This window comes from Ambystoma mexicanum, chromosome 1p (assembly GCF_040938575.1).
Source record: "Ambystoma mexicanum isolate Mex_15411 chromosome 1p, UKY_AmexF1_1, whole genome shotgun sequence".
Taxonomy (NCBI): Eukaryota; Metazoa; Chordata; class Amphibia; order Caudata; family Ambystomatidae; genus Ambystoma; species Ambystoma mexicanum.
In genome coordinates, this window is record NC_090921.1 from 185,270,363 (window position 1) to 185,290,592 (window position 20,230).

Genomic DNA, 20,230 nt, shown 5'->3' on the forward strand with positions numbered 1-20,230 from the left:
GGCTTGTTACCCAATACCAACTACCCATAACTACAAACACCCCACACAACCCTCCCTCCCTCCCGCCACCCTTCCCTTCCCCAACTTCCCAAACTCCCTTCTCTCATCCCCTCCGTCCCCCAACAACCGCCCACTCAACTGTTGCCCAGCTACATCCCTGGATCTCAGGCTCCCCCGCATCTAGCTCTTTCTGGCTCGCGCCTATACTCGAAGCTCCGCAGGGTGAGGTCGTCCTAATGACCAACCTACTACAACTACAATTATTACTCGGGGTAGTAGGGTGCTTGTGTCTTGCCGCTCCTGTATGCAATAGTTTAATTATGCATTGCTACACAATCTGCGCATGTATGCGCACTACTATATTCCAGTCTCTTAAATCAACAATGTCAAGGGTATCCCAGCAGAGTGTGAGCTTACTCAGTCGCCTCCCTTAATTTTAAACACTATCAATGTCTCGCTCTGCATCCCCTCAATATATTTGCAATGTCCCCATCACTTATCGTGTTCCGCTTGCGCTGGTTCCGCATCTTGTTCCGGGCAGCCTTGAAGGTCCAGTCATGTCGTTGCATCTTCCGGGGTGTCAAAAAAGTGCATCTTGCCCTTGTGCTGCACTTTCAATTTTGCCCAGTACAGAAGCATGTATTTTATTCCCGCTATGCGCAGTCTCCTCTTGACTGCAACATAGCTGTACCGCTGCCTCTGGACTAGCATTGTATAGTCAGGGTACGCTGTAATAGTGCATGAAGCTCTTTCAATCGTTCCTCCTTTTCGCAATTATCGCCTGGGGGGGGAAGGAGGGGGTGCCCCAGGCTTCGGTCTCCTCATAAGGACTCTGTGCGCGCGCTCCACTGCAAATCCTTGCGAAAGTCTTTCAGCCCCTATTTCTTGCAACAGTGGGTTCTCAACGTAGTCTGTAGGGCCTTGGCCTTCCTCCCCCTCTGGCAGGCCGACCACGCGGATGTTGTTCCTCCTTGTTCTCCCTTCCGCCTCCTCCGCCCGATTCTCCAGGTTAGCTACCTGTTGCTTCAGTGCGTGAACCTCCTTTGCATTGCTGCTACTAGTGTCCGTGTTGACTTTCATCGCACTCTCCAGGCTGCTCGTTCTCTCTGCCAATGCCCTAACATCCTGTCTCAGCAAGGTGACATCGATGCCCACTGCATCTATCTTGGCCTCCAGGGAAGTGTGCAAGTCCGCCATCGCTAACCCCCATGAATCTTTTAGTTTCGTGTTAGCTGCCAAAATCTGGTGGTTTTCGGTCATTGTGGTGCTCTCCATTGGTGTTGACGCGCCCTTGAGTGCTATGGTCGCAGGAGACAACTGCGTTTTGGCAAATGCTTCCATAGTGGACTGTCTATTCTTACTCTTGGTCGTGGCCCCTCTTCCCATCATCTTGTAGCCGCAGATATGTGTCTGAGGTTGCTTGATCCCTAACGTGTTGGATCTGCACTTCTGTTTCGATGCAAATCCAGTCCTGCGCCACAGGTCTGAGCAAGTTGTCCAGGAGAGCTTCCGTGTGGGCTTGCGTTTGCCGGGCTATTCCTGGAGTGGGTTGTGCTCTCCCACGTATTGGCTCATTTTATGATCGCAGAGATCATTCTTTCCTTTGCCGTAGGCACCTGACTTTTGGGCTCTTTGCACAATGTACACTGTTGGGTATGTCTTCAGCAATCTTCCTCGTATACTGCCATATGCCGTGCTTCTTTGTAATGCCGGTTGCTCTTAGGCTCTATGTCTTACCACACTACAGTGTACCATTGAGCGGTGCTTACAAGCAGAACAGTTCCTTGCACCATGCCCCCATGGCCTCTCATATTTATACTCACTGGCTCGCCTTCCCAGTTATGTTATGGCCAAGTCCAGCGTATCTGACACACAGTGAGCCACTATCCCCAAATCCATATGGCATATCACTGCACATTTACACTTCCACGCAGGCCTGCTAATTATGGCCAGTTTGGTGCGCAGTCGGGAGCCACATGCACCGGGTCGATGAGTCTCACATGCTACAGCACGGCGCACATTTGTCCTGTACAGCCGAAGCGGGTCTATTCTGTGGTTGATTTCCGGTTATGGCCTGCGGCGGAGCCCTTCGCTTCAGTAACAAAGGGGAGTGTTTCCCATCCCGCTGTGTGCAAGTGCTTCCCAGACCACCTTCCTGAGCTGCCGCTCGCTGGCGTCTCTCTGTTGTGCCGGCTTCCACTCTCAGAGTTCGGCTCTGTAACGGTCCACCCGCCACCGAAGTATACCAAGCCACTGCTCCAACACTGCAGACTATGCAACTTCACTCTGGTTTGGGCATATTCTCGCACTGATTGCCGATCCCTCACTGAGCACGTCACGTCGGCTGCTTGCTTCGTATTCTAATTGCTCCAGCTTTTCCCTTTGTTCACTGCCGAGCGGCAGAGCCTCACTGTAAATTCGGCATTGTGTCATTACAATGTAACACGCTTGATAAATTGCCTGGATTCTGCTTCCTTTGTTCCAGTCCACTCCTTTGCCACCAGTCAGCCAATCTCACTTAATATATCCACTTTTTGGGTCTTCTCACGGCGCATACTGTTACACTGTATCTCTTTGTTCCGCAACGCTAGCCATTTTGTTAGATTTCCCCGTTCGCAGCCCCGCGCTGCTACTATTTTATTTCCCGCAGGCAGCGGGAGCCGCACATTCGATCGGCTGGTGTGGCCGAGGGGGGCTGCCTTGTCTCCTCGCTCCGTCAACCAGCTTCGCTCACGGGTGTTATTCACTTCACGTGTTTTGGCCCTCTCGAACCACCTCTGCAATTTCTTCCCCACGGGTCGTTAGGGGAGCGGGGGTTCAGCACATCTTCTCAGAGCCAGGGCTTCGATGCTCGCATCGCCCTTGAGTCCACTGGCCGCTCTCACAGCTACGGCCGTTCATCCTTTGTTCGCCGCGATTTTAGATAAAATGTATCATTGCAGCCGGGCACTTCCGAGTCCTTTATCTTGTTGATGTTTGCACAGCGGGCTTCAATCCCCATAGATCTGGTAGCACATACGTACCCACGCACGCATTTCTCTTTTTGTAGTAATTTGGTAGGTATTAAGTGCGTTTCCATAAGGATCAGCGTCGGATCATCGGAGCAGCTCTTGCCAGCAAGTCCTAATCCATGGCTGGTAAGCCACGCCCCCACTATAAAATAGACCTTGATTGGATTTATATCTAGTGTTGAGGGTAGATTCATGTTCCTAGTGTATGCTGTTGAAAGCGCCCCTAGATTCAAACTTATATTGTGTTGGTGTATGCCCTTGGTCAAAGTATGTATAGTATAGAATGCCACCTCTAGAATAAGGGCATTCATAGAGCAATCTGGCTCTGATCGTATATACATTGTGTATGTTTGCGAGCCTGTGTCCGTCGGCCTCAGTGCGAACGCCTTTCTGGTAGGTGGATGTATCCTACTCGCTTTTCCATGGTATAGCGATATGGTATGTGTTGATGAGTTTGTTCCTTTTTGCTATGTCTAAGTCAATGCTAGGTTTATCGCTAAATTTGTGAGGTTCCTTTCCATGTGTCTTGCTTATTTTGTGGTACGTAGATGCCATTCAGGTATTTGTCAGCCTCTGTAGTACATATTTCTTTCGGGAGGGAGTTCCAGAGTTTTACGGCTTTGCAAGAGAAGGCTGATCTTCCAAGATTTTGTTTTGTGTATTCTTTTGTTTGGAGGCGTTTGTCAATGCAGGATCTAAGTGTTCTTGATGGTTTGTAGATGGTGATTTTCTTTTGTATGAAGTCCATTCCATGGCCGTGAACTGCTCTGTATGTTATGCACATTGCTTTGAATGGGATTCGTTTTTTTACTGTGAGCCAAAGTAGCATCCTTGATCCTGGTGTGATATGTATTTTCAGGAAAGTTTAAGCAGGAGTCTTGCAGCTGCATTTTGTATCCTTTTTAAGCTTCCTCAGCAAGTACTATGGCATGATGAGGTATATGCTGTTGGCGTAGTCTATTTTTGAGATGCTGGCAAGTGTTATGTGCAATAAAGGGTACTATCTTTTTGACTGTGTGCAGGTGGAAGAAGCATTTCTTAATTATTGTGTTGACTTGTGGTTCTAGTGTTAGCTCTTTATCCATTAGGATCCCAAGATTTTTGACTATTTTGGATGGTTCAAGTGGGGTTCCCAGTTCGGTGGGCCAGGGGATCTTGTGGTTTCTTTCCTGGTTGCTGGGTGAAATCATGATTTCCATTTTGTCCTGGTTAAGTTTAAGGTTATTCGTGCTCATCCATTGATAAAGTTCTTTGAGACAGTCTGTTAGCATGGGGACCTCCTCTCAGCTGGCGTTGATTTAGTGAAAGATAGATTAAGTGAAACTATACAACATTTTATCCAAGGTCAACATTAGGTCAGATTACATGTTCAAACACCCATTTACAATTATCATTAATGAAAGCAAAAACGTGATGGGTGACTTACTTTCCAACCGCTGGACCAGTTCTTTGTCTTTCATTGCTTTCTCAGGTTCTATGTTCATAGCCTCAATTGGAATATAGAGCACTGTGTGACTCTTTAGCTTGTAGCGTGTGTCTGTAAGAGAGTAGTAAATTAGAGACGTTGTGGGGTATCAGGACAACACAGGAGAAAAAAGAAAAAAACAACCAATTGTTCACCCTAATTAAAAGGTGCCAGCTATGTTTTCATTGGAAAATTTAAGGAAAACTGTACAATTTGCAACATAATTAAAATGGCTTTCTCGTTTTGATGTGTTTAAAAGTATAGCGCTCACTTTATTACCGCATAAAAGGTCTACTTATGTGAGTGGTCTGGATTGTTTTGAAGGGCTTTTGCCCCGAGCGCCCAGAAGAGCAGCTCCCCAGAACCTGGAGACTAGATCAACAGGTATCACCAATTGTTATGATATGGGTTGAAACAACGAAACACAATGGACACAGGAGAATAATTCAATGGCCCTCGTAAAGGATACGGGCTGGTAGTAACAAAGGATACACTCGATGTCTTCTTATCTTCGTAAGATGACAGGTAGGGCGTAGTGTATCAAAGGGAACCTTCTAATCAATGTCACTCTCTGACTGGTAAATTAAACAGTCAAAGTGAGCTATTGGTGAGAAGGGCTTTTGAGGACCAAGATCCACCAGGCTGTTGATGAGAGGAAACTGATTAGAATGCTGGTAGATAAGAAGGGCAACAAAAACCTAAGTTGTAAACACTGACCTGGATGTAAGGACAAGGAAGTCTCTTTAGATGGTCTGAAGGGTCCGAGGATACAACGACCAGGAAAGGGTAGTGAGGAATCCAACCCGGGCGGAACGAGGGCCGCACTAGAGACGAGTTGGTGCACACAGGAGAGCGTCCAGAGTACAGTGCACGTGTGGGAGAGAAGAGGAATCCTGGTCCAAGAGCAGCAAGTCCTTAGGCGGTAGAAGAGAGGCAGAGCGTGACTCTGTGAGTCTGGATTGGCTGAGGCAGAGGAGGGCTCTGCGGGTCTCTGCGGGATCGTGGAACTGGAGCAGAGAGGTCTCTGCAGGATCTTTGCGACCTTGTGACCATGTGACCTTTGCATTAGCGTCTCCCGAACAGCTTCCATTGGGTGTAGAACGGTCTAGCCGTTCTCAAGGCTGAGGAAGCAAGGAAACAGGGATGCCTGGGTTTAGTAACGGACCCGGATGGGGAGGCAGGCATGACAGTGCCATCCCCCAAAGGGCGCTCCACACCCCTTGCCGCATGAAAACGACGTAGCAAAACAGGAGCATGGATGTTTGACACAGGTTCCCAGGATCGATCTTCCGGACCATAACCCTTCCAGTCAATGAGATAGTGAGGCATCCCGGCCCGCATTTTCATACCTAGAATGGCACGAACCTCATATTCATCAGTGCCTCTCACGGAAACTGCCAAAGGCCGGACGGGCAACCGGGTTCTTGAGGAACAAGGCTTGACCAAGGACACATGGAACACCGGATGTACCCGCCAGCGAGCGGGTAGGTCCAGCCGTATAGCAACGGGGTTGATCACTTGCGTTATCTTGTAAGGCCCAATGAAACGAGGCAGTAGTTTCCTTTTACCCGGGATCTTCAGGTTTTTGGTAGACAACCAGACAGACATACCAGTTATGTATTGTGGGGCAGTCGTCCGATGCCGGTCAGCATAGTGTTTGGCACTGGATTGGGCCTTCAATAGATGCCCCCTTACTCTGGCATGAAGGGTGGCCAGAGCTTTCAATTTGACAGTTGCCTCAGGTACTGTGTCGGTAAGCTCCAAGTCCGCAGGGATGGATCGCGGATGCTGCCCATAAAGAGCAAAAAACGGGGACATACCCGTGGAGGAATGACAAGAATTATTGTATGCAAACTCGGCTGCCGGTAACAGCGAAAACCAAGAAGACTGGTATTGAAGACACAGACAGCGTAGGTATTGTTCCATAGTACCGTTAGCCCGTTCCGTCTGCCCATCGGTTTGAGGATGATAAGAGCTGGAAATGCGATCCTCCATAAGCAGAGCCGACGTTAAAGCTTTCCAAAAGCGAGATGCAAACTGCGAGCCCCTGTCAGTGATGATTACTGAGGGCAAACCAAAGAACCGAAATATGTTTTTTAGGAACATATCGGCTAGGATCTTAGCCGTAGGAATGCCTTGGCAGGGTATGAACAAGGCCATTTTAGTAAAATAGTCGATTACTACCCAGATTGTGTCGTATCCATGGACGGAGGGCAGTTCGACTACGAAGTCCATGGAAACCATAAACCATGGTTTGTGAGGAATCGGTAATGGGCGTAGTAACCCCATAGGTTTACTCGGTGAGTTCTTGCATTGTGCACATAAGGCACATGACGAGACGTAATCCACGACATCTCTGGACATTTTGGGCCACCAGCACCATCGTCGTAGAAGCTCTAGCGTTTTCCTTTGACCCGGATGAGCTGCTATCAATGAATCGTGACCCCAATGTAAGGCTTTGGTACGCGTCTCCTCTGTCGGTAGGTATAAAAGCCCGTTCATGAACGGAAGACCATTTTTTACTTTAAGACGAAGGTCTTGTACCTCCCGTTGGCTATGCGTTACCCAGTCTAGGATATCCTTTTTCAATGAAGGTTGAACAGAACAACCACAGATCACATGTTCTGCCAGTAGAAGAGGTTTGGTACGGTCTTCATTGTCCACCCTAGAGTGCAGACGGGATAATGCGTCGGCTTTAGTGTGTTCTCTAGCAGGTCTGTAGGATATGCGGAAATCAAACTGGGCAAAAAACGAATGCCAACGGGCCTGGCGAGCCGTAAGGCATTTCATGGTTTTGATGGCCTGTAGATTCCGGTGATCAGAGTAGACAGACACCGGGTGTTTGGCACCAAGAAGGTGGTGACGCCAGGTGAGCAAGGCGTCTTTGATGGCCAACAGTTCCTTCTCGGTCACCGTGTAGTTCTTTTCGTATGGGGCTAGCTTGCGAGAGAAAAATGCCACCGGATGTTCCACCCCGGAGTCCTTGCATCCTTGAGAAAGGATTGCGCCTATAGCCTGATTAGAAGCATCCGCCTCGATGATATATGGTGAATCAGGATCCGGATGCTGTAGGACCAGAGCCGTGGTAAACGCTTCTTTGAGTCGATCGAATGCCCTCTGAGCCTCCGGTGTCCAATGGAATGGATTTTTTGGGCTGGTCAGTGTAGTCAGCGGTACCACCACTCTTGAAAAGGAATGGATAAAACGCCTATAAAAGTTTGCAAATCCCAGAAACGATTGCAAGGACTTGATAGAGACAGGAACTGGCCAGTCCAGGATGGCTTTAACTTTGGATCGACTCATTCTGACGCCATGGCTGGTAATATCATACCCCAGGAACTCCACCTCTCGGGAATGAAAAACACATTTTTCTGCTTTGACAAAGAGGTGATTCTCTTTGAGTCTTTGCAGTACCTTGGTTACATGCTGTATGTGTTCTTCTAAGGATGCTGAATATATCAAAATGTCATCCAGGTATATGACCACAAATTGATCCAGGTAATCGCTGAATATATCGTTCATGAAGAACTGAAAGGTCGCGGGGGCGTTGCACAGGCCGAAAGGCATGACGAGGTACTCATATAAACCATATCGGGTTTTGAAGGCGGTCTTCCACTCGTCGCCTGCCCTGATCCTTACTAGATTGTAAGCACCCCTCAAGTCCAATTTAGTGAAAACCACTGAAGAGCCCAACTGATCTAACAGAACGTCGATCAAAGGCAGGGGGTACTGGTTCTTAACCGTAATTGCATTGAGAGCCCTGTAGTCAATGCAGGGTCTTAAGTCCCCTTTCTTAGGGACGAAAAACAAAGGAGACGCTGCCGGGGACTGAGAAGGACGAATAAACCCAGTCCGGAGTGCATTATTGATGTATTCCCTCAGGACAGCGTCTTCCTGTATGGTAAGGGAGTAAACACGACCAGTAGGTGTTTTGGCTCCGGAGACCAATTCGATTGGACAATCGTACTGGCGATGTGGCGGCAATACATCAGCCTTGCCCTTGTCGAACACGTCGGCAAACCGTTGGTATACCTGAGGTATCAGTGACCTAGGAGACGCCAGCGCGTTCACTCTTGACAACCCTTCGAGAAAAGCCACGACGGGTGTATCATGAACCCCACCGGAATCCAAGAAGCAGTTCTCATTACAATGATCCGACGGATACTGGATATGACCAGTGACCCAATCGATCACAGGATTGTGTAGTTTAAGCCAAGACAGACCCAGAATCACTGGATACTGGGGAGCCGTGATTACGTCAAAGACCATCTTCTCAGTGTGACCGTCAGGTAAGGCTACGGTGATAGGTAACGTTTCCTCTGTTACCAGACAAGAAGACAGAACAGAACCATCAACTGTCCTAACGGACTCAGGTACCGTTTTCGTGGTCATAGGAATGTTTGACTGCCCGGCAAAGGCAGTATCCATGTAGCTATTAGTTGCACCCGAGTCTATCATGGCTTGGGTCTGAACGGTGATGTCGTTGAAACTTAAGGACACCGAGACTGCAATGGAAGCATTTAGTGATAAAGCGGAGTCCGTTCTGGTACCCGGCATAGGGACTCCCGCTATTGCCGAGCTTTGGCGTTTCCCGACTTTTTTGACGGTCTTTTCGGGCAAGCAACCACTAGATGCTCCGCTGAACCGCAGTACATGCATAGGTTATTCCTGCAACGGTTTTCTCGCTCAGCGGCGGACAACCGACCCCGAATGGCACCTATCTGCATAGGCTCGGGCTCACCAGAAGAGGGCTGAGAAACTCCTGGAAGATTCGGTATGGACAAAAAGGGTTTCTTCTCGCCCTTTCTGGCGGTTCTCCGAGCATCGATTTGTAGCACAAGATCGATCAACTCCATGTATCCCGATGGAACAACAGGGACTGTCGACAAGGCGTCTTTCAATTCCTCCGACAGTCCTTTATAGAAGACTGCGGTCTTCTTGTCTTCTGGCCACTGTGTTTCCGCGGTCAACTGATTGAATCGTGCGAGATAGGTCACTAATGATTGGCTACCCTGTTGTAGATTCAACAGTTCCAAATCGGTTGCCTGAGTGGAATATCTCATGTCGAACACCCTGCTCATAGCTGACAGCAGTGCATCACAGTCATATAAAAGAGGGCTATTGGTCTCCAACAAAGGGTTTGCCCAGGCTGCAGCAGTGCCCCCCAAATGCGACAACACAAATGCTGCCTTGGTTGTCAAATCCGGAAACGAACTGGGTCTACACAAGAAGTGGAGACGGCACTGATTAACGAACGTGCGATAGTTTTTTGGGTCTCCCGTAAACCTTTCAGGTGGAGCCAGAGGGAATTGGGTTGGCATCAGTACCTGAACGGATTCTCTTTGTGGTGCAGATGCACCCGAAGTGGATGCAACGGGAACCGGGACAGTCCTTCCTTGTGAGGAGGCATGTATGGCGTCCTGCATTACGTCCATACGATGGCGCATGGTGTCCTGAGCAGTGATCATTTCCTGTCTTAAGTCCGACACCAGTTGGGTGAGGACAGACAGGGGATCTGACTCTTCCAACATGGCTTCTGATTCTGTTATGATATGGGTTGAAACAACGAAACACAATGGACACAGGAGAATAATTCAATGGCCCTCGAAAAGGATACGGGCTGGTAGTAACAAAGGATACACTCGATGTCTTCTTATCTTCGTAAGATGACAGGTAGGGCGTAGTGTATCAAAGGGAACCTTCTAATCAATGTCACTCTCTGACTAGTAAATTAAACAGTCAAAGTGAGCTATTGGTGAGAAGGGCTTTTGAGGACCAAGATCCACCAGGCTGTTGATGAGAGGAAACTGATTAGAATGCTGGTAGATAAGAAGGGCAACAAAAACCTAAGTCGTAAACACTGACCTGGATGTAAGGACAAGGAAGTCTCTTTAGATGGTCTGAAGGGTCCGAGGATACAACGACCAGGAAAGGGTAGTGAGGAATCTAACCCGGGCGGAACGAGGGCCGCACTAGAGACGAGTTGGTGCACACAGGAGAGCGTCCAGAGTACAGTGCACGTGTGGGAGAGAAGAGGAATCCTGGTCCAAGAGCAGCAAGTCCTTAGGCGGTAGAAGAGAGGCAGAGCGTGACTCTGTGAGTCTAGATTGGCTGAGGCAGAGGAGGGCTCTCGGGTCTCTGCGGGATCGTGGAACTGGAGCAGAGAGGTCTCTGCAGGATCGTGTGGAAAACTGGAACAACGAGGATTCGGGGAGTCTAGAATGGCTTGGGCAGAGCGGGACTCTGAAAGTCTGGAAATGGCTTAGGCAGAGCGGGACTCTGAAAGTCTGGAATGGCTTAGGCAGAGCGGGACTCTGCGGGAACGTGGAGAGAATGAGCCACGTAGGAGCGTGATTAGCAACTAGCTCAAGGAGGAGCTGCACTGTTGCCAGGAACTGCGTAGGGACGCGGAAGGCAACCGCACCTTGAATTGAAAGTAGCGTTTGCGAGAAAGTAGCAGAAACAGCTCCGGAACGCGAGGTAACAATAACGATCAGAAGCGCTGTTGCAAGGCTTCCGTCTTGCTAAATAGTGTCAGCTGACTTACGTCTGACCGACGCGCTGACGAAAGGTGTCTGCTGGTCATGTGACCTTTGCATTAGCGTCTCCCGAACAGCTTCCATTGGGTGTAGAACGGTCTAGCCGTTCAAGGCTGAGGAAGCAAGGAAACAGGGATGCCTGGGTTTAGTAACGGACCCGGATGGGGAGGCAGGCATGACACCAATGCCAACTGTGATGACGTGTTGTCATGATAATGAACTTAGACAAGGAAAGAAGTGGTTATTTACCGATAAAAATAAATGTTGTCAGGGTACTATGTGTCTGGGACTTTTTCAGAGACACACCCTTAGCCTCTTGTGGCATTAGGATGAAGCACAGTCTCTCAGACGCCTACCATGAGCTTCTATTGGATTTAGCAGCATCTGGAACATTACTCAGAATACAGGCACATCTAGACACTTGTTAACAGCTGAGAAATCTTGCAGCGGGCATATGCTCCTCTCATCTGGCGAGCCAAGACTTTTCAACTTGTGCAGGACCAGCAGTCTCTCTTCCTCCAGTTGTCACTGCGAATGAGTGCCAACTTTATCTTTAAGGTCCTCCACTTATATGCTGAATCATAGGGAGACTGAATTCCTTGATGCATTGCTTCAATTGGTTTGATAGCCTTAAACCCCTCCTTCCTTGACATCACTCTCTCTGATGTGGACCTCATCAAGTGTGTGGACCCTCAAGAAAATCCAAACAATGACTAGAGGGCCCGAATTGTAGAAAACGCAACCTTATTGCAAATGCAAAACAACAGCCACGAGAGAGAGTCAGTCTCGCAGGACCGAAAAGGTGAGAACTCACCCCACCCACATCAGACAGTATATAAAAACAAAAAACACAAAATTAGAATACATTTGTATACAATCTAAACATTATTTGTAACTATATTCTAAACATCCTATTGGCCCCTGCCTATACAAAACCTATGTCAGCATAAAGTGTCCTATTCTAATTGGTTAGTACATTGCCCTATTTTGATTGGTTAGTACAATAACATGTTACATTGTAGATGTGCATTCCCCCCTAGATGACCTAATCATGTGCAGTCAGTACGAAGAGCGAATTCTGCCATTCCCAGCAATAAACTAAATTCAAGGCCATTCTCCTCCATGAGACCAGATAGCTTGGCACCCTTGCTACTCCCCACACCTGCAGCTCTCCCACGTTAAAACCTGTCTTCGTTACTATCGCATACTTGTCTGGCTATGCCAAGGACAAAAACCGTGATTGCACAGTGTGCTCGACTCCCTCGGGAAAGATTTCATGAGAAAATGTAACAGAGGCCTAACTCTTAGAATAATAGCTGATATTTGTGCTGGCTGGCCACACTGGCAGCATGAGGGTTATCTTGGATGCGTCAGAAGCAAAACCTAATTCAACATGGCAGAGACACAACAAAATAAATGGCTGAACACTCACAGGCCTAATACTTCATACATTGGTTAATATTTGTGCTGCTAACTCTCTATGCCACGTAATTGGCAGTGTAGGGACTCTCTAGAGGGATGCAGAAACAAGGCCTAATTCAATAATACTGGCAAAACACTCACGTTAATAGCAGTCCCTTAACCTTTACTTTCTGTTACTTTCAGGACATTGCACCCCCATATTAACAGATTACAGGAACAAGGGTAGAAAGACTAGGAAGTCATTTTGGATTTCACATTCATGCTTGAGCGCCGATGGATCTCCAGTGACTCTCAAGCATAGTGTCTGTTTCCTTCGTTCCATAATCAGTTTCACTCTATCCATCTGGTATTCCACCCTGAAGGAGTCACACAAGACACTAGCAAGCACAGTGTAAACACAGACCTAGCAAACTTGTGTGCAAGTGGCACCAAAACACCAGGGATGATGCATGTAAGCAATGGTTTTGGCTTTAATGCCAAAGCTAAAATAAGCAATTCATCACATAAAACAAGACCGTATATATGTTTCAGAGCACAAGAAATGTGCTAATCAGGCACAAAGTCTTTTGGCTCTTGTGCATGCATCCACAACTGGAAACATTGGTGTGTTTTTGTTTGTGTGGTTTGATCAGTGAAAATGCAAATTAGACAGAAAATGCATATGCTAACAGTGGTGAAGTGCATTCCCCTGACTTGCTTGGTGAAGACAATGCATTGTTTGAACCCCATGGTCCGTGATAGAGGAAGGAGGAATTGTTCAGAAAAAAATAGCCAATTTGAATTGGAAAGAAAGAACAAAAATATACATCTCTTCCTGGAGACAGCAAACAAGGAGCATCACCCAAGAAATTGACAAATGGGCAGTTGACACCTTTCACTGCATCCTACTGGCAGACAAAAACAGGAAGATAACTAATAGAGACACATCTGTGGGGACATGGATTCATGAAATAAAGGGACATTTGCACTAAGCAAGCAGTAAGAGTAACTTCTGGAGAAGCTTTTTATGATTGTGTCTGCTATGTAGAATTTCCTATTTAGTAGGAAAGGAGGGAGAGTATAGTGCAGGATGCATGTGAAAGTATCGGTACCCTATGTCTATTGCTCAAATAATTATCTTATGACTACTAGATGAATATCCTAAAATGTCATGCTGTCTTATTGTCCCTGTGCATTTCCTTGCTTTTTTCTGGTTGACTTATTGATTTGTCCCTGATCGCTTCAAATTTACCGAATCAGAAAAACAAATACTGTGTGTACCCCATGAGGTATCCAAACTACTTCAGAAGAAAGTTACACCATGTACTATGATTTCCCTATGTGAGGTCAATGCATAGCAGTGGTGTTTCTACTGGTTGGTGGCACCCTTAACCTGATTTTGGTGGTTACATTTCTGCTGTAATGCAGAGGCAAAGCTACAGGTGAACCCCACATGAACCCTGGTGCAAGTCAGGTATCATTCCTAAGGAAGAGTGAATGTGATATGGATGTAGCCATTTATGTCAATGACTCTCATCTTTAGAGCATCACAGCCAGATATGGCTGATTTTGTGAGTGGTGTCAGGATTCATGCCTGAATAAACATTAGAGCTAGATTACCCAGGAATACTTCTTAAGTTTCAATATGGCAGCCCCCCATTGATTGGGAGGCTTCCAACATGTTTGAATGGATGTTGCCCTTTAATTGGGGCCTGATTATCTACTTCAGCACCGCTTCCCAATAACCATGGAAGGTCTGCTCCCTTTACTTATGGACCCTTAGAGATGGGTCCCAGAACACTGTGGAAAATTCACTCAAAGAGCAGACATTAGAAAAGCCCTGATGGAATGTGCAACCTTCTAAGACCCCATCTGATGGATGGAGCTCTACTCCAGTGACTGGGAAACCCATCCCTATGTCGGAGCGAGAGAAAGAATGGAAATCGCTTTCGCAGGCTGAGAAAGCCTGTAATGGCCAATCTCTACCCACTGTCCACGATAGTTCACACTTTGTTGCAAGACCCAATAGAAATGTGCCAGCCTGACATGCCTGTATTTGCAACATTCAGACGGTGGTTGCAGGAGGAGCCACCAAACAGTGTTTAGCCAATAAAACGACTAACCCTATAGGCCTTCTATATGCAGCCTACCATTCTAACCAAACCTATCCCACCTTAGGTTTGTGAAATGTATCATTTGTTTATAACATGACTGTGCCTTAAAACCTCCATGACATGACATGACTGTTACCAGTGAGAGAGTATTGGAAATCATGCGATATCCACTTCTTGATCCCCGTTTTGAAAGCTTTTAATAAACAGAGAGTTTTGTCACATTTCTGGACTCTTCCGTTTTGAGTGCAGGGGATTTCCCCTGACCCAGTTCCTCCTGCTTGTAATTGGGGAGGTTAACAATCCTTCAACTTACTTCGGTATCCTCTATCAGCACTACAAAATGGAGGGCATTCACATGCTCAGAGGCATCCTCTTTCCCAGAGATTGGCTAGTTCGTTTGATTCTCAAATGCGCATATTTAACGATCCCAATTTGCCCACAGCAGAGAGAATTTCTGCGATTCAGGTGGAGAGGACTCGACTGGAAGTTATCGAGCCTGCCCTTCGGGCTCTCGACAGCTGCTTGGGCATTGACCAAGCGGATGATGCCGGTAGTGGCAGTCCTCAGGGAGAAAGGGATCAGACTGATAATCTATCTGGACGATATAATCCCTATGTCTCCATCCTGATCAGGGAGCAATCACAGGTGGCCGTAACGCGTCTTCACAGTTTAGGGTTCCTCATAAATTGGGAAATGTCAGAGCTAAAACCCACTTGCCGGCTATAGTTCCTCAGGTTCATAGTAGATACAGAAGAATGTCTCCTCCAGTTCCTCATGGCCAAGATATATCCGACACGCAGAGAGATATGCATGCTGCTAAGGCAGGATACAATATCCTCACAATAGTTGTACAGAGTGATAGGCCTTCTTTCCTCTTCCATTCAAGCCATATTTCCTAGACTGTCACACTATTGGGAGCTTCAGGGCCATTACTCGATACACTGTCTATCTAATACACAGTCACTGGTTTTGTCTCCCGAGGCAAGAATGGAACTGCACTGGTGGCTGAACAGAAGGGCAATCTTCAGGTCAGCACCGAATCTCATCATATAATCCAACGACAGTCGAAGTGGCTGAGGAGCGACTTGCGGTCAAATATCCACCAGGGGCGTGGGGGAGGTGGTCACCCCGAGAGCTTGAGCTTCACATCAAGTGCCTGGAACTTCTAGCAGAATCCTTCGCCGTTTGTTCTTTTCACCAAAGAGAGTGAGCTGCTGCATGCTGCTAAATATGGACAATAGATCTGCAGTCAGATATATCAGTCATCTGGGGGGCACCAGATCGAAGCCGTTGGCAGAGCTGGCCAAAGACTTCTGGCACTTCTAGCTGCAATACCAGATTTCAGTGACAGCAGAATATTTGCCGGCTCTGGTGAAAGATTGCAGATCGGAATTCGAGATGCCTGACGGTTTTTCAGCAATTTGAGGCTGGCCAGGTGGGTTTTTCTACACCTGCAACATAAGTGGGGGGCTTCCAGACTGGAACCTTTTCGCCTCACTGCCGGTATTCTCTAGCTGGAGGCCGGACCCAGCAGCGAAAGACGTGGATGTGTTTCTGCAGCCGTGGGGGTGTCTTGCAGTTCCCCCTGTTCTCTATGATCCATCAGGAGCAGGCGGAATAGGTCCTGAATAGGTCCTGATAGCCTCTGTCTGGACTACACAAGCCTGGTATCTAGCTCTTCTGGAAATTTCATCAGATTCTCCTACCCTACTACCCCCAATTCGGATTTCCTTTTGGGTCAGAACGGGGAGCTGCATCATCTCACCGTGAGCAGTAAGCTGTCCCTGGCAGCCTGGAAGATGTCAGATCGAGATGGAGAATCCCAGGCATTTCAAATAAGAAAGTCAGCCTTATCAAAGACAGCTGGGCGCCGGTCACCTCGAAGAGGTACGACAACGAAAACTCATGGGCTGCCTGGATGCGCTGGTGTGTGGAACGGGTACCCATCCAATTTCACTCTCTTCAGCAGAAGTGTTAAACCACCAAGCAGAGCTGACTGATTGTTCTCTAGCGGGCAGGATGGTGAATGCCCATCGCCCTGCAATTTCAGCCCGACACGACCTAGTGGATGGCCTTCCGGAAGGGGAGTACCCTCTGGTGTGCCGCATGCTGAAAAGAGTCATTCTGTCCATGCCGCTGCCTGCCTGATACAACAGGCTATGAGATTTTAACTGCGTTCTAAACCTATTCCTTTTTTAGCCGCACAATACGGAGCTGTCGCACATGGCCCTCTCGGTCAAGCTCACAACCTTACTATGCCTGATATGTTTCTGGAGGGTGTCCGATGTGAGGGCACTAGACTTTGCGGGCGGGTGTACTCTTCAGACGGATTAGTGTTTCACGTTTCAACAGGCACTAAGTGTAACTCTAGGGTGATTGTATATCCGGCCTACAGAGATCAATTGGGAAAGGAGGATAGCTCTGAGGCAATGCGCGGCTCTTGGAAGCAAGACCACGCTGAGCACATGCAGGTTTGAATCCCGGACCTGCACTTGAAAGAAAAATAAAACGAGCCTCGTTATCAATTACCTACCTTTCCACGATGAAACTAGCGCCTAGATACCTACGGATTATGTGTGCTGTAAATAAATGCAAAAATAAATAAATAAAAACCCAAACTGTGTGTGGTGAAGTGCTTGGAAGCATACAAAGAGATGACAGACTACCTGCAAATGGATAGGAAGGGAGAGTTGTTGATTCCCTTTGCAAACCCCACAAAGCAGTTGCAACAACAACCATCGCCCAGTGGGTGCATTGGACGCTCGAAAAAGCGGGAATAGATGCATCTCAATTCGGGGCAGAAACTTGTGCAGTTCCCTTGGGGACCACTGCAAAAGATTTAGGACTACAGGTGTTAGCAGTAAACCCACTTGGTAGCAGTCTGTACCACCCAGATTTACATGGTAGCTGTGGCTGAGCAGTCAGACTTCTCTCAAGAAGAGTTAGGCAGTATGCAAAGTATACACAATAGGCACTCAGACACATGAATACAAGCAAACACTGACCAGAGCTTTGGTATCAAAGTATATAATTATTTATTTAAAAACACACTATTTGAAACACTCCAGCACTCTTGTTGTAAAATATTCTAAACACAGTTACTATTGTAATATATACACCCCTTTTTCCTTATCAGATAAGTCTTAGTAAAACACCACTTATTTTCATACAGAGGTGAGCGCTTAACTAGATGGCACTCCAATAAGTTTGCGAGAAAGGGAGGGGAAAAGACAGAATATGGAAAGGTACACCACTCTAAGATTCAGGAACACTGTTAGCAAGGCAGAAGAGCAAAAGTCACTGGTGAACCAAAGTCCAAAGGCTGGGCCCACTCTTAGAGAGAGCAGAGCACAAATGCGTCCAAGATCACTAGGCTTAGAAAGTCTTGCAGAGAGTTCAAAAAGAGTTTAGAGAGGCTCAGGAAAGTTTAGCCAGGGTGTCCCAGGCTAACCCAGGTTCGAAAGCCGGGGGCTAAATCTACCCCGTACCGTCGTGGCAAGGGAAGCCAGGCGGGACACGGTACCTTAAGTGGGAAGGATCCTCCAGCGGTGGCAGTTGTTCCTGGCAGTGGGTGCAAGTCGTGTCGTCGTCCAGGGGAAGAGAAGATCTCGACTTGGAAGAAAGATGAAGGTCGTTGCACTGCCAGGGAAGAAACCAGCCGCGAGTTTTCCGGTTAAAGGTGGTACCTTTTTTCGCGGTCGTGGTAAAACGTGGTATCCCGGTTGCCGGGGTGCTTGGCACAGGCAAGGCGGCCACGAGGTACGTCGGGAAGGCGAAAAGACGGTGAAACTGGTTATCCCCACCAGTCAAAGGAAGAAGACTCTCCGGCGGGAGATCTCCTCTGTCGTTGGGAAAAGTGGTGAGACGGTCCAGCAGGGCTCCACCGGTGGTGTCATCGTGGCAGGTCAGCTCAGCTTCTCCCTCGTCCTGTGGCGACTTCTAAAGTTCCAGTCCCCAAAGCCCTGCTTTTATGCAGAAATCCCCCATTCACTCAGCCTAGCTGTCACTCAAACATGCTAAGTGGTGAGCCGGCCGGCTCACCACTTGGGCCAATCAGGACGGAGTGCGACTTGAGTTGCCTAGGCAACTCAGTCCAGGGTGCCTAAATCCCCCTCCACCCCTCCTAAGTACCCCAGACAGAGTGGCACCACTTTGGAGGGCCTCTGTGGAGAAGCCCGCCAAAAAGTGGAACAAAGGGCTCGACTTGGGTTGGAGTCACAGAAGAGAACACAACGCCATTTTAGAATCAAGTTTTGGCAAAAAATACGGAGAATTAATATTAATTAAATAAACCGGCGGTATGTTCGAGGCTACCGTAAATAATTAAATAATTAAATAAAGATAGTAGCCTAAAACAATGGGAAATCCCATAGGAAAATATTCGCGGTTGAATATAAAAAGTAGTATCCACTGCCACCAGCCAAAACTCGATCAGGGGGGACGGAGACGTGCCCCCTCGACTAATGGACCCCGGGGCAATTGAATTGCCCCAGCCAGTACGTCCACAATATGATGGTTTGTACTGGTTCTGTTCAGAATTTAACACTAGTAAAGTCAATGGTGACTTTACATGCCCTGGGAGACAGTAGTCAGTCCCAGGGTATGGAGTCTATACTGGGGGGTCACTATGACACCCTGTGTTACTGCACTGAGGGTACTGTGTAACACACATCACAAAACACATGAAGCCCTATGGGGTAAAAGACCCCATAGCCCATTAAACACATCTAGATTCAAAGAAACACTCTCAAATCATGCCCAAGAGTGAGGGTAAAAGAGTCTCACTCTTGGCAGGAGAAAAAAATAAACCCCAAAAATCCAGCAAAGCTGCTGGGGGACTCACTGGGTTAGGGAATTCAGCCTAAACAGAGAATTCTCCTTAACAGGAGCCTACTCAGTCAGAGGCGCCACCGCCTCAAAGGCTTTTCAAGTGGCAGTTAGGCTGGAAGATATGACATGCATTACTTACTGTAAAAGCATTTCTGATGATTGTATCTGCTTAGATTCACATGTTGTGTATAGTCCGACATCCAGTCGAAAAGGAGACGTCGACATAGGCGTGTCTGTAATACTATCCCTATAGTGACGTGTAGTGTACCTAAAATCCCTCACGCGTCGAGGTCCCTCGGTTTGTATTTTTTCTGCCATGAGGGAGCCTTATAACTAACGTGAGTGAGTACAGAAAAGCGAGAGAAAGTAATAAGACGTCTATGTTCCTTCCATCCGAGCAGGGAGGAAGGGTGCATATGAATCCAAGCAGATACAATCATCAGAAATGCTTTTACGGTAAGTAATGCATGTCTTCTGATGTTTGTTAATCTGCTTAGAATCACATGCTGTGCATAGATTAGTGAGCAGTACCTGGAGTTGGAGGTGGGTTGTGAGAAGGAAGAGTAGAGAAAAGATGTCTTAGTACTGCTTGTCCCACCTGGGAATCAGATCTAGAATGGGTATCTAGACAATAGTGTTCTGTAAAGGTGTGTACAGAACTCCAGGTTGCCGCCTTGCAAATGGACTCAAGGGGAACATTTGCAATGAATGCTATGGATGCCCCAGTGCCTCGAGTAGAATGTGCTCTAGGCTTGAAGGGCAGTTCTCTCTTAGCAAGAGTGTAACAGAGAGTGATGCATTGGACAATCCATCTAGATATAGTGGATTTGGAAACTGCATCTCCTTCTCTTCCTGCCACCGCTGAGACAA

The 20,230-nt window shown here is 47.6% G+C and overlaps 1 protein-coding gene across 1 annotated transcript in view; it reads right to left on the reverse strand.

Moving 5' to 3' along the window:
- Positions 1-20,230, reverse strand: part of DNAH2 (dynein axonemal heavy chain 2) — a 3,498,763-nt gene that overhangs the window by 3,291,030 nt on the left and 187,503 nt on the right. The window contains exon 6 of the mRNA XM_069646273.1: positions 4,438-4,548. Within this exon, the coding sequence (XP_069502374.1) occupies positions 4,438-4,548 (111 nt within the window). The remainder of the gene's footprint in view (positions 1-4,437; positions 4,549-20,230) is intronic.